Source organism: Abramis brama (genome assembly GCF_963993115.1).
Source record: "Abramis brama genome assembly, chromosome: 12".
NCBI lineage: Eukaryota > Metazoa > Chordata > Actinopteri > Cypriniformes > Leuciscidae > Abramis > Abramis brama.
This window is the reverse complement of record NC_139974.1, coordinates 23,768,651-23,784,849: the sequence shown is the minus strand read 5'-3', so window position 1 is coordinate 23,784,849 and position 16,199 is coordinate 23,768,651. Positions and strand designations below refer to the sequence as shown.

General features: G+C 37.7%; 1 protein-coding gene across 1 annotated transcript in view; it reads left to right on the top strand.

Moving 5' to 3' along the window:
• The first annotated feature begins 2,443 nt into the window (after positions 1–2,443).
• Positions 2,444–16,199, top strand: part of foxo6b (forkhead box O6 b) — a 32,411-nt gene continuing 18,655 nt past the window's right edge. The window contains exon 1 of the mRNA XM_084130563.1: positions 2,444–3,658. Within this exon, the coding sequence (XP_083986689.1) occupies positions 3,200–3,658 (459 nt within the window). The 5' untranslated portion in view covers positions 2,444–3,199. The remainder of the gene's footprint in view (positions 3,659–16,199) is intronic.

Here is a 16,199-nt window from a genome sequence, read left to right as displayed (position 1 = left end):
AAAAAAATAAATAAAAAAAAAAAGGTATACACTACACTATGTGGTTGAACAATGAAAAAAAAAATGATATTGAAATGTTGGCTTGATGGACAGAATTTACACATAATTGTAATTTAAGTTTTTTTCTAACTAGGTGTTTTAAATATACACACAAAACCACAGCGAGATTAAACTGACATTTGTGTAATTGGAAGGTTAACAGTAAATCTTATATAGCGTTTGTGACAACTAGCCCCGGTCTCCTATATGTCACAGCATAGGGTCTTATGTTTTTGCCCCTCAGGCTCTTTCACAAAAAAGACAAATTCATCATTAAATCTGTTAAACTGGCTCAAGCTCAGTGTTTTCATTCCATACTGTAGGAGTCACACCACATTCCTGTTACAACTTCATTGTGGTGCATAAAAATCTCCTTTCCAAAACCACAGACCCATGTGTTATGAATTAAACCTCTGTTTGTTCTCATTTACAACATTTCTCTCTCTTATCCCTACCTTCCTTTGCGTGTACCTCTCGCTCACGCTCTCTTTTCCACATTTTGTGTTGTAAAAGCAGCATTTAATCACGATGAAAGCATTCCACTACAAAGCATTGGAGGATTAGGTTGCCATTGACGACCAGCTGTCAATGGTCCACCGTTACGTCACCGTTGGGGGATTTTCCACCCGAAAAGGGGGTTACGGCTTTTATACGTGCAGATTGTTACCGCCCACCTGTATCGCAGGACAGCCAATGATCGCAAAGCAGCGTCTGTAGGCAGGCGGTGATTGGCGGAGCGCGTCTGTGAGCCCCTCCCGCCTGTCAGATTCAATAGAATCTGATACGCGCGCTCTGGCTCGCGGCGTGGGCGGAATCCCCTCGGTCAATTTATCAGCGATTCACACACGAACTGTACACTGAATGTCACACTCACTCGTGTCCCGCCCACCGCACTTGCTCATAGACAAGAGAAACGCCTGCCAAGACCCATCATATCCAAAAGAAATACACCCCTCCTCATTTTTTTTTTTTCATTTTTTTTTGGCGCTTCAGTGTCTCTCATGGATAATGTGATGTTGGGGTGGAGATTATCTACTGACATGCATCCATGAATAGCTGCTCCCGACTGTTTTTCATGGGAACTCATCATGTGGGCAGTAAAGCCGTGTTAAATGCACTCACGGTCAGTGCAGGTCTCGCGCATGGCAGTGTGAGCGCGGGTAATTTCACGCACTCTGGTCACATCCCTCCGCCTGTCAAAGCAACAGGTTGCATTGCATTTCCGAAAATGAACACTGACAAAATACAGACAAATAAATGCAATTGTAAATAAATTCAAGTCTAAATGCATTGCAATTTCGTTTTTTCTTCTTCTTAAAACCTTTCAATCTTTTGAGATAGGGTATAAACAGCTTGAACATTATTCATTCAGGCTATTGTATAGTGAGGATTTTATCAAGTAATTCCTAGTTACCCCCCCCCCCCCCCCCCCCTCCCACACCCCCAGTGTATGTAAATAGTCAGTACAGTGGTTTCTTTTGCAATTTCAGTAGTAGCCCAACTATTGCCTAGATAGCACTTGACATCTCTAGTATCTATTCAGTATGTCACTTAGTACTTATAATAATTGCTTAGATATAGCATTTTTCCCTTTCCTATCCCACGACGAATGACTATTGCATTGTTACTTCTGACAAATGATTTTTTTTTTTTTGCCACTGATATCTTTTACACAGATCTCCATAGAATTCAACTATTCACTTTCAACTTGTATGTTATTTGTTATCTTTATTTATAGTTAATCGTTATTATCTATTCCAATGTCCCCATTTGTATTGTAAAAAAAAAAAGTTCCCTGAAATTCTTAAGTACAATCAACTTGGTTGTTTAGGTCATTTCAACTTACATTACATTAAACTGACTTAAAAAATGAGTTGAATATCGTATGACTTATAAAAAAAGTTGAACATTGGTTAACTTATTTTGATGAGTTAAAGCAATGCAAAAATATATGTTGCATAACTTATTGATCATATTCATATCATATCATATTTTCACAGTGTATAGTGATAACTTAACCTGTTTATTAGACGGTAATGTGTATTCCATTTGGGTCTAGCAACATTTTTGTGTGTAATTATATAGGCTATTGAATTAAAAATGCACGTAGTGTATATTTATAATATAGCCCAATTATAGTTGAAATATGATTAGCTACTTAGCTATAATAATAATAATAATAATAAAAAAGTAGTTCGTTTTAAAGAATAGGCTAAATGTTTTGACTTCACTTGCCATACGAGATGGACGTGCAAGGAAATTCTGCAAATGTAAATCTTTCTAAAGAGGCATGAATGTTGTATGGTTGAAGATGCGCGTCCCCCGGATAAACCTGTTCTGGAGGGAGTGACTTGATTCAAGCGCCGTCCAATTATCTGATAGCAGCATTTATCCGCCGCTACAGCCCCGTCTAGTCATCCGAAAACAGGCGTGAACCGATGTGGAAGGAATGTTCGTCTGAATGTTTTATCTAACGAAAAGGAAAGAAAAAAGAAAACGTGTGGAGAAATTTATTATCGGGAAAAGACGCGGCTGAATTGTGCCGCTCCATTCACGCGACCCTATTTTTAGGGCGCTCTCGCCGTGTCTACTATCAGTAATAGTGACTGCGCTCGCGTGAGAGACCGCTTACAAATCTGCAGAGAGAGAAAAAAAGGGGACGGGAGAGCTCCAGACAAACGGAAACTGTGGCCAGACTCCAGAGGAAGTCAATTGATTTCGCCCTTCTTGATGAGATAGATTTACAAGCTTTGCCCAGCGTGTCTGTCAGACCGTCTGTCAAAGCAATCAACAGTTGGTGCGAGCGCGCGATTAAAGGGACTTTGCATGCACGAGACGCTTCAGTGATGGGTGTGTGATTTCAGCACCTCAGTCATATGGACACCCGCTTGCGTGTGACTGAATTGTTCAGTAATATGGAAGACAGACTGTTGCATATCGTGATGCCTTGGATGCTTTTGCGTGTTTAGTACATTACAGCAGACTAGAGACACAAGAATGAGCAGTCTATTCACGGCTCCCGGTGCTTTTGCTTTTATTCACGTATTGCATTTGGTGTAAAAAGACTACAGACAGAGATCACACACAGTCCATCTTTACTGGATTTAAGGGTATATTGTTGTTTTCCCCTTGACCTTGCCTTTTGAGGCGCAAAAGCAGCATGTTAATGATGGAGAGCAGCGGGATAGACGCGCATCAGGTTGAACTGGACGCCGACTATGAGCCGCACTGCCGCCCGAGGTCGTGCACCTGGCCGCTGCCGTGTCCGGAGGAGGAGAGCCGAGCGCTGCCTGTGAAAGTGGAGCCGCGCAACGTGCCGGCGTGCCGGAGCGGAGGGGCGCCGACGGAGTTCAAGCATCCAGCCGGCGCCCCTGCCCCTATCGCGGCCGCCCCTGCGTGCATGTCCGGCGCCGCGCTGGATGTGGCCGGCCAGCTGCGCAAATCCAAGTCGTCGCGACGGAACGCGTGGGGCAACCAGTCATACGCGGATCTGATCACGCGTGCCATTGAGAGCACCCCCGAGAAAAGGCTCACCTTATCGCAAATCTATGACTGGATGGTGCGATTTGTGCCCTATTTCAAGGATAAAGGAGACAGCAATAGCTCAGCCGGCTGGAAGGTACAGTTCCCACCTGATCATATAAGTCATATGTAAGAATTGCATGTTCTGCGCTCGTTATGTAGTTATCTCGCATTATACAAAAGGCTTTTCGCTTATGTCAGATATAGGTATGCATTTGACACGTTGTGGTGAAGGGGAAATCTCTGCTTCTTTTGTAATAATCATGCATTTTAAACGTTTTCAGAGCATCGACTAGAATGGGGAGGGAGTAGACGGAGTAGAGTTCAATGAGTTCATTGCTCTTACAATATTTAAATAAAATTTTCTTTCTGTTTATGACGAAACAATGGCGTTTATGACGCATTAAGTTTGATTATGACGCCGTCATCGGGATGAGCTGGAGTGCGCGGGCCAAGCTCGTAAGGCAGGTCACCTGGGGGACACGCACGGGTCCGGTCAGCTTCCCCGCGCGTCGGCCACGCATGCACGCTAGCACGCCTGTCTGTCTGCTCTGAGATCTCCAGCACGCACCCTCCTCCTCCTCCTCCTCTTCACCCCCTCCCTCTGCTGTCTCCTCTTCAGCTCTGACATCCATCCAAAAGACTATGGGAAATAAAATAGGCGGTGTAAAATTGTAATTAAAACATTACATAATCGAAAAGGGTTATTTAGTGAAGCAAATGCAACCGCATAATTGCACCACATTGGTTGGCAAAAGAATAAACCACGCTGAATGTTTCAGCTGTTAATTTTTATTTATTTTTTATCATATGGTTATGTCAAAGGTTTTAATTAGATCAGATTGGATATTTTGAACTATGCGCATGCTCTCAAATGTACATGCTTCATGCAGGGACCTCTGTCTGTCTGACTCTCTTTTTCCCTCAGCACCAACATCTAACTTTGAAAATGATAGTCAGACACAGCTGAATTTGAATTCTGTTTCTCTCTGTGGTTTGTGGCTTTCTGGCAAACATTTTAGATCACCGAGATCATATCACAAAACATCCAAAGGAAGACAATTATGAAGTGACTTCTTTCAAGCAATCATTGACTATTTATTGTAGATTTTGGCCTTTGAGAACAAAACCTTATAGATCTCAGAATACAAAGCCAGAAGAACATCATACTTTTTGTTCTAGGGAACAGGAATATTTTAGAATTAATATTATATATATATATATATATATATATATATATATATATATTAAATATTTAAAATAATACATCAACATATTGACAGAAAATCATTATTAATGGTTTAAGAGGATGGCGTGCTTTTGTTTGAGTTCATCTCATCTTAGAATGTTTTTGTTTTTCAAAGTGTGTGCAATAGTTGATACACACAGGCCTTTTATTACATCATCAAAACAACAGTCTTTAATGTCTCTAAATGGGATATTTACCTCATGCTAGATCCTTGTTTTCTCATTGGATACAGGGGACAAAGAGATGGGCTAAACTAATCTTAAGCCTATAGTTTTTAAACTGAAATTAAATCTGGTTTAATTCCTTTACGTCTTGTTTGTGCTGCCCAGGGATGCACAGCTGAATGACGCTCATATGTTCCCATAAGGCGAGAGATTTGATTGGCCGGCAGGAGATCAAAATGGAGAAAAACAACTTGATTCAATCAAAATAAGGTTGTGGAAAACAGACCATGCTCACACATGTTGGCCCCATAACAGTTGGCGTCGGATTTTAATGCGCATTTAATTCTGACACATGTGGACCGTACGCTCACACAAACAATAAACACAAATAGGTATAAAACATGAAAACCGATATTTAGAATGTAAAGCACTCTCATACACACACACACACACACACACACACACACACACACACACATATAGATATAGATATAGATGATGATGATGATGATGATGATAGATAGATAGATAGATAGATAGATAGATAGATAGATAGATAGATAGATAGATAGATTATCCACCAGTGGCCAGTTGATGATGGAACATAGAAAGGTCACATACAGTCAGTGCCACTGAAAGCATTAATAGCTATTGTGTAATCCTGCGTGTCTACACTGTGGCAGCCAGTTTCACGTCTCTGGCTCGGACATTGAGCCTCGCCGTTTTTGGCATCAATTAGCTGCTATTATTAGTTCTGGGTTTCCTGTGACGGGTTGGATTATGGCTGTTGTACGGCGGACAAGAGGGCAGAGAAGAACACGCATGGCTCATTCCAATGACCATTGCTTGTGGTTCATGGAGGGATGCCTTGTTGGAGTGTTTTGCTTTTATGTTCACATTCTTTTAAAGTGTGTCTATGTGTCTGTGGTACAACATGAGGTTTTCAGATGAGCCCGGTGATGCAAAGCATCTTGTGTAATAATACGGTAAGAGTGTGTCACATCCTGTTACAGACTGTTGAGATGCAGAAAATCACTAATCAGATTTTCTCATCCTTCCAAGTATTTATTGCGTTTATCTGAGATTTAATGCGATGGGAGCTCGCCGTTAATGCATGTGTGTCTACAGCAGTTTATAGGTTTTTCCAGACACGGTTAATATTTTGAAGATGTTGTCTGTATCTCTGTCAATACCCAGAGTAAAATTTTATACCTCAGTAGTTGCTTTTTCAAAGGTCAGGAGATTTAACAGAGATATCAGTCATATTTCATTTAAGTATCACTTTGTCTGAGTTTTTCTATAAAATTCCCAAGGAACAATAAAACTAGACAAAAACGCACAATTGTTGACATACAGTAAGAGTTAAAATGAATGTGGATAGTGGCTCAGATCATTCAGTATGGGGAGATATTGATGAGAAACTTAATAGATCAGTTTGAGCCATTATTTGAGCCTTGAAAAGCAGGAGAAGCAGAAGAGTAAAAGTCAGTAAACGTCTCAATTTGATCAATCTCAATCCTTTCTTGGAGAATCAATTGAAGATATTAAGGTCTCATTTGTGATTTTTGTGTCGTATAGGTATCTATCTATCTATCTATCTATCTATCTATCTATCTATCTATCTATCTATCTATCTATCTATCTATCTATCTATCTATCCATCCATCCATCCATCCATCCATCCATCCATCCATCCATCCATCCATCCATCCATCCATCCATCCATCTGTGTGTGTGCGTGCGTGAAGGGACAGAAAAAAGGGAACAGAAGTTATATTTCTAAGTTAAAAGTAACAAAAAAAGAAACTTTGCTTTTATTGTAACTTTTTATTATAGCTCTATATCTTGTATTGAGCATTAAAGTGAAAGGAATAGACATGTAAACTGTAGAAGAGGTAATGAGCACACACAGAAAAGAAAGAGCGAGAAAGAGACGGAGAGATGTGAGCAACAGTGACAGTAATTTTGTAATAGTTGAGTGGGCTCTGTGAGCACCCCAGCTGTGGCAGCTCTGGCCAGCCTGGCATTGATGCAGGGCAGATCTCAGTGCCAGGCTATTTGGCCAGAGCTGCGGTTTAGTTGGATGCCCTCAGTTCTGGAGAAACACTGTCATTGTTACTCCCACAAAAACTGTGTAGAAGAAGTGACTGTAACACAGTTTGCAAGACTAGCATCCAGAGAATGATTTGAGGAGTGTGGCATAGCAAAAACTCCACATTTACTGTGTAAAAGCTGGATTTTCTTTAGAACTAGACCAATAATGACAAAAATGCATACAGTATAGTTGAAACATGACGTATTGAAATGAATTATAATAGCTATTAATAGAGGCTATTATTGGAGACAAGATCAGTGTTGCCAGGTTGAGGTATCTGGAAAAAAAATCACAATGACTAGTCTTATCCTTAGAAGGCACACCTGATGCATATCACACACACACACACACACACACACACACACACACACACACACACACACACACACACACACACACACACACACACACACACACACAATAGTGTCGCAATATAAAAGTATTGACTATAGCCATGATATGTAAAAGATAAATACTTCACATTTCACATCGTCACATCATAAATGATTAAGTTTTCACATTATTTTGCACCATTATTTGAACAGGCTGCCACTGAGTTCTGCTTCAGTCTATTGTTGTGGTTGTATGATTTCCATCAAATTCACACACTTCTGCACATTACAACCACGACTGTGGCTGGTTGTTGTCCATGTTTGTCAGTTGGTTCTTAAGTCAGCCAGCATAAGCTTAAAGTAGATCAGACTCTAGGCCAATAGTCAAAATAATCAAAAATCATTTTAGTCAGTGAAAAGATCCTGTTATCTGCAAGGACTTGACTGCACCTGGCAATATCATGCGTTGGCACGTGCATTGTGGTGGAAATTAAATTTGAAATATGACTTAGGATGTTCTAATAAGTATTGGTTGGGTGAGCCAAGGAAATAAAAACTTTTAGTTGCTCTGTTGGTTTGATGTCATGTATTTGCTAGCGTACTCTTAAAAACGGCTAAATTAACTTTTAGCACGTCATACATCTTTCTCTTCAAGGAAAATGGACCAAACCGTCTATGGTGTATGCAAATCTTTGTCCAGTAACATGCTCTAGGACAAGAATGTCTGTTTCTTTAACTCTTGAATGCATGAATGTTTTGCCAATAATTATTACATATTCAGGTCTTTAGTGACCCAGATCTAACATGGATGAATCTCTACCTGTTGTGATAATATAAAACTCTCCTGATATTAGAGTAACAATTACAGGAGAATCAAATAAAGCATATTTCGTTACCTTTTGAAGCTTGGAAGGATCAGCTTGAGCAGATGTTTTATATCATCACTGTTCTCATCAGAGCTCATTTCCCAGTACATTCAGCATGTAGCTCATATTCGCAATCTCAAACATATTCTCAAAACTATCATTTTTAACATCTTCAAAATCAATATTTTGATCGCTGACAGCTTCTTCACCAGATCCACCATCAAGAGCCAGTTACACTAATATTACACTAATATTTGATTGCGTCCAGTACTAGCTCTGCAGTAAATCTCTGATCCATTTCAAGTTTTGCTGATGATACTTCCTATTCTTTTGTTTTCTGCCTGCGGTAACTATGAGTGAAACGTCACTTCATCATTGTGTATCAGACATTGCCACCTTGGGGAATGAAGGTAAATTGCACTTATTCAGTTATCAAATATTAAATTATTGTTGTGGAGAAAAAAAAAATACTTACACTGTTACACACCTCGGGTCGTTTTGTACCCCTATACAATTTTTACAAAAAATGAATGGGAAAACAGGCTTTCTTGTATATATATTTTTTTCTTGTTATTTTGTTTATAATGAAGTGATTAAGGAATACTAAGAAGGTTGATGTCTAACTTTAATAAATTAATGGGAAGGAGGGTAGTGAAGGTTTCGTTTTTTTTTTTTTTTCTCATAATGTTTAAACAAATTGAATCTGCCGACTTCTCTCTAATGTATGCAGGACTTCTCTAATCATTTAGTCTGCCTATACCAAGCTCACATTTTTCTGCCTCGCCTTTTGAAAGCCATGCCCACATCTTTAAATCCAACCAATAACTGATGGAAGTCCCCGTCCTATTCCCCATCTCATTCGTACATTTTCGTTTCTGCTTATGATGCACTGACGGTTAGATTTAGGGGTGGACCTTTTGTCCTGTCCCCCTTTTTTGTGAATAAAATTGTACGAATTGATACAAATTCACCACCAATTTATCAAAACTTAAAATAGTTATGTTTTTGTTGCAATACGTCCACACAGAAAAACAACTTGCACTCATCAAGGCAATTCATCATGGGGCCTTTAAAGTGCTGTATTGGAATGTAACAATATTGGCAATTAACTTACCTAACCACAGGACATAACAATTAATATATATATATATATATATATATATATATATATATATATATATATATATATATATATATATATATACGGTAACACTTTTTTTAGTGTCCTTGTTACATGTACTTACCATAGTAATAACAGTAAATTATGCATAATTACATGCAACTAACCCTCAACCAAACCCCAATCCTACCCTAACCCTATGGTTCAATACTTAAAAATCTGTAACAATGACACCTTAAAATAAAGTGTAACCAAAAAAAAAAATATATATATATATGTATATATATATATATATATATACTGTATATATATATATATATATTGTTTTTTTTTTATTATTTTTGTTTTTTTTATTACGTCTGTCATAATTGCATAAGAAGGTTATAATCTAACTGTTTGATTTGTCCATACATACTATATATATGTGATGTCTTGTACTAAGAGATTATTTGTGCATTATTATATGCATGTTCTGGAATTGTTTATTTGCGTGTGTGAGAGACAGTCTGACGGGATTTCACGTCCAGGGGGGTGCAGCTCTCGTTAATAATTCAGATGAGGCTCGTTATCACGGCAGCACAGATCCTGCTCTGATTCCACCTTAATTAAAGCCATGAAGCTCTGCTCACACACACACACACACACACACACACACACACACACACACACACACACACATGCCCAGCCTCCACACGCTCACACACATCCTCGAGTGTCATGTGGCTGCTTGCGCCTTTTCCGTTGTAGTTTCTGTGCTTTCAGAAAAATGATACAGTAATGTTGCTGCAGACCTTGTATTTTAATCAGATTCCCTTGCATGATTTTTCACCTGGTGTTGCTGCCCATAGTGGTTTAGCATCAGAATCGAGTGAGACAGGCGCCTTCGTGACCTCTGACCCTGACCACAGTCTATTAGATAACTTCATAGAGCCTGTACACATTAAAGACAATTGACTCTGAAGCCTGGCATGTGCTGCTATTAGCAGGTGCTTACATATTTAATCAGATCTTCATAAGATTCCCCACCCCCCCACAGGAGCGCTGGGCAAACTGAGATTGATGAGCTGTAATGGGCGAGAGGAGAGCAGCCATGATTAATGCATGCGCAGAGGAAAGCCTGCCAGTGCGGCTCACTGGTGCACTCGAGATCCAGTCAGGCACTTTCAAGTGAATGAGTGACCATAGTCTCACAGAGCAAACTTTGACTATCTACATCAAATATGGTCCACACCACAGCTTGTGTCTCTACATGTCATTTAGAGATGGATAAATTTGAACCAATTATACCACAATTATGGACTTTAGATGAGGTAGACATTATTGACACAAAATGAGGCCATGGGATATCTGATCAAATTAAGAAATTTGCAGAAATTTGCAGAAATGTGGGTAGACCAACCTGACCTCTCAGAAAAACTGAACTATTTTACAAGGTGGCAATTTCGCATGAATTTGAACGATGTGAATTGTACGAAAACGTAAAGCAGATTGTACGAAAACGCACAAATGATAATTAATTTCTATGAATCAGCCACCAACAAAACAAAAATGAACCATCACTGAACTTTCTTAAGCTGGACTGTAACACTATTTTCTTCTAGATCTGCTGTACAGCCGAAACAAACTTTGTTGCATTATTTTCCTGTTATCAAGGTAAAGCTGCTTTGAAACAATCTGTACTGTAAAAAGCGCTATATAAATAAAGGTGACTTGACCAATTCGGCCAAATAAAATAGTTGCGAATAGTTATGAATAGTTACGAATAGTTTGTAAAATAGTTATGAATTGCTATCCAAGTGTTGACTTACTGGCCTTTTCCAAGTATAATATTTCTAGAAACCGTTTGGGTCCTTAATGTAAAGCCATGTTCACACCAAGACAAATGTTCTGTGCGAAAATTTTGCGCGATAAACAATTTAATTGAAATAACGTCTGTTAATGTGTCTGTTCAGACTGACTCTGACATTCACAAGCCGTCAATGCAATATAATATCTTTTTTTACGGAGAGGTGTTCTAATATATTTCCATCCCACTGTATTTTGTATTTTGCTAAGGCAGTGAATAGCAGAAGAAGAATTTGGAACCATAATGTCTTTGTACTTGTCTCTGTGACAAGTGGGTGCCAGAAATGGTCATTTTTTAAGCATATTTCTGCAAAATGAGGGTGAATATGCATATTCATTTAATTTGTCTGCCTTTTTTTTTTTTTACACATTGATCTGAACAGACAAATGCATTGCGGAAATTGGTGTGAACAGGCCTAAGGTCTATATAGGGCCTACATTTTCTTCATCTGTGTTATCGCTTGCCAGGTGAAAACATAATTGCTTATACAAATCTTTTTCTGAGCTAAATTACATGAAGTATCATTCATGTCTGTAACACAAACAGTGATGCTAACCCTAAAGCTTAGCATCAGGGGTTTGTTCAAATGAACAATCATGCAATAGTTTGCTTAATCAAATGTTAGATCCTGCCAGACAAACCAAGAAGTTGGATCCGCTCTCTTTACCAGATCCTGTCAGAAGATATCCGTTTTGTCTGGTATCCAAAAGCAGTTAACATACAGAGGGGAAGAGCAGGAAGCAGGAGACAAAGTAAAAAAAAAATGAGCAGCGTTTAATGAATAATCTTAGTTATGTAGCCTATTTATCGATGTTCAGCTGGACTTCATTCTACAGAATTTCGCTAGTCTCATTCAGAATTGGAAAGTTTGTTTAGAGCAATTTGGTTTGAAATCAGTTTGGTTTAAAATCAAATCTTTTCTCTTTATGTTTCTCAAAGGTATTTCTAGTCATGGAAAGAAAATGCGAACTGTTTCTCTCTCCGCAATCTTCACTTTCTGGCTCGTATATTTTATGTGCATAACTAAATGGTAGATAAGCGTGTGCGTCTGTGTGCGGAGGAATATTTTTATGAAGCAGACAGTGTATTTAGTTTGTCAGTTTGATGAAAATGGGTCAGGATGCAGGCCCAAGCGTTTAATATGCTGCCCGTGTCACTGCTAACTCTCAGACACGGCACATAGCCTGGAATGAACCCTTGTAGCACCTCTCCCCGTGTCTCGCTCGCTGCTCGACAGTCTCATTCTCTATCAGTGTCTCTCTGTTTTTTTTGGTTCCTCTGTCTTTTACACGCTTTTAATGATCTTTCAGAATTTCTCTTTCTTTCTGAAAAATGTATGTCTGAATTTTTATTATTATTTGGAACCAGTCCTAAAGGATTCTAAAAGAATCGAACAATTGAAAATTCCAGTTGTCTTATTTTCAGAATATCAGTTTATCCACACTGGCTTTTGATGCTTTAGACACATTTATCTGTGCGTGGGATACCTAGATGACCTACACATTTTTTTTCCAAACTGTGTAATATACAACAGAGCACAGTGTGTGGAATACTGTATCCCACAATGGTAAAATCCACTGTTCTTTCTCTTGTCTTTGTTGACTGTCAGACATCTTCAAAAATGAAGATGTTTTTTTATTTATTTTTTTATAAAATGATGACTAAATGTGGTAAATCGTGATGAACGTCTTTTGTAAACCATACAGATCGGTATACACAAAAGTCACACAGTTCACCTTGGCTTTTACCCAAGATTATATCCTTCTGATGATGGATAAAAAATGTAACAGTTCACCCAGTTTTAGAGGATGCTTTAGGATTAGTTTCAAATTATGATAGAAGGAAGCTTGAGCATTTCACTTAAAGGGATAGTTTACCCAAAAATGAAAATTCAGATATCATTTTATACAGTCATTCAAACCCTGAATGACCTTCTTTCTTCTGCTGAACACAGATATTTTGAAGAATGAAACGGTTTGGGTGACCACAGACTTCCATTATATGAAAAAAACAACATCAACTGACATTTCTAAAAATATCTTCTTTTATGTTTCACAGAAGAAAGAAAGTCATACAGTGTTCAAATGAAAGGAGCGTGAGTAAATGACAGAATTTTCAGTTTTGGGTGAATTAAACCTTTAAGGAATTTTTTTTTTTTTTTTTTTTTTTTTTTTTTTACTTCGGAATCATTTGAGGTTGTAATTTTCTCATTCTCTATGCTATAAGTGTGCAATAAGTTTGAATGAAATCTTTCTTTATGTTTCTTTCTAGCACTCTAACACACACATTCACACACTTTTTTAATTGCTTAAATTATCATCCCTATTGATTTATAGCTTCACCCCAAATTTTGACTGCATCAAATCCTGGATTCCATTAGGCATCTTTATTGTTTTTGATGGCTTGCCATCGGACTCCATCAGTGTGTTAATAGTGACATTAATCTGCGTATTAACTAGTGCCAAGGAAAGAAGGATGGAAGAGAAAACCATGAGGGAATTAAAACGAGGGAAAAGGCTGTTGGAAGAGGGGTGGTAGAATTGAAATGAGACAGACATATACTTGAAACAGTCCTTTTTACTGTTTGAAATGATTTAAATCTATGTCAAAACCAGACAGATTTAGGAGGCTCTTTTCTTGAGTGACGCCATTTGAGCTGTGAATACCAAACTATTTCATTTGAGAACCTCACAATATGACTTTTTTTTTTTTTTGTACAAAAAGAAAGTATACTTATCAGATATTGCCATGAAACATAAACAATAGCATCTTTAGCTATAGATTCACACTCAGCTAAATGGCAATACAAATAATACTGTACAGTGTAGTCCAATTCACAAATATATATATATTTTTAAATAAATGGTAGTGGTTTTGTTCTTATAAAAATTGTATTTTATTAAAAAAATATGAGAAGTCTCGTATGCTTACCAAGGCTGCATTTGTTGATCAAAAATACAGTAAAAACAGTAATATTGTGAAACATTATTACAATTTAAAATAACAGTCTTCTATTCGAATATATTTTAATATGTAATTTATTCCTGTGATGGTAAAGCTGAATTTTCAGCATCATTACTCCAGTCTTCAGTGTCACATGATCCTTCAGAAATCCGTCTAATCGGCTGATTTGGTGCTTTAGAAACATTTCTTATTATTATCAGTGTTGAAAACAGTTTTGGTGCTTGCAAATGCTAATAATAAAAACATTTTTTTATAAAAGCATTTATTGAAATATATATTGTTTGTAGCAATGTTTTGTGGTTCTTTACTGTTGCTTTTAATCAATTTAATGCGTCCCTGCTAAATAAAAGTATTAATATCTTATATAGAAATAAATATAGAAAATGAACATAGACACAGAGAAACATTAAACCCTTAAAAACTGTGATTGAGAGACACTCAAAGACATAAACTGAAATGGGTTTGAGAATTGGATGGATATGTGGAGAGACGTCTGTGTGTTTGCAGCTGTAATTGCGTGACTGTGAACAGTGAGTTGGCCAGTCTGCGTTCTTTTCCTCTCAAGACAGATAATGAGAAGCCCAAAGCCTATGTTCAGAATGACACACTATTTCCACTCCTACTACAGTATATACCCGGATGACCTACTTCATTTACCGAAATGTGCAGTATATAAATATGCAGTACAATGTTTAGATTACTGTATGTGTGACCAATGTGTGTTCAGTGAGCCAGAAGTAATACAACAGCTGTGATTTAACCTAACTGATTTATTTTTTGATCATACAACAAAAGTTAATCATTTTTACACAAAGCTAATGCTTTATGACCCTATTGATTTTTAAATGTTTATGGCTGTATAGTGTGTACCATTTCATAGAATATATATATTTTAAATATTAAGTGTATACTATGTAGTAAGCAGTATGCTAGCGTTCCATTCTGAACACAGCCAGTCTCTCTCCTCCCGTCTCTGTTAATGATCTGCTCGGCCTGCAGAGCCGAATCTGAGCGATGCCCACCGACAGCGCCACTCAGGCGGAAAGACACACACACTCACACAAAGACATATAGAAGAGAGGAATAACGCAGTCAACATTTATCCAGAATATATGAATAAACCCACACTGACACGAAATCTCTCCATCACATGTGCAAGAGCAGACCTCACCACTTCAGCACATGTAGAGTTCAGACTCTCAGTGCATGCTAATGCTGCTAACACACTTGCATAATTGTGCCAGAAACCACACACAAAAATCCACAAATAGAGTACATAAATCAGCATGAAGCAGTATAACACACTGATAATCGACATATGCTCATGCATAGTGTTGTTCCTGAGTGTTCTCACTGAAATAAGTGGAGGAGGTCAAAAGTGAGGTCATATTTTGTGTATTATTTCGTATGGTCCACACCGCTTGGTATCACCTCACAGACTGCTTGAGAAGATCAGTGGTTTGTCATTATTATCATAAGGTTTTAGAACAGCTTTAGATTTAGAAAAGAACCGTCATGTACTCACCATCCTCATCATTTCAAACGCATATGATTGTTTTCTTCTGTAAAAGACAAGAGATGTTTATGTTCTTGCAATGAATGAATGAGTACAAATGTCATTTGCGTTTTTGCATATTCAAATTTTGGTAACACCTTATTTTACAATGTCCTCGTTACACATATTGCATGTAGTTACTATAATAATAACTATAAATTATGCATAGTTACATGCAAGTAACCCTAAACCAGACCCTAATCCTATCATATCATAACCTAATCCCTATAGTAAGTACATGTAGTTAATTAATATTACTCAGTACTTAAATGTATAATTACTCAAACAAGGACACCTTAAAATAAAGTGTAACCCAAAATTTTAATGCTTAGGTTAGTTTTTATTGAATAATGATAATGCAGTAGTGTGTTGAATATGAATTTGATGAAGCTTTGGAGCAATTGTGTTTTTCTTTCTTTCATTGTAACATATTCAAAAGAAACATCC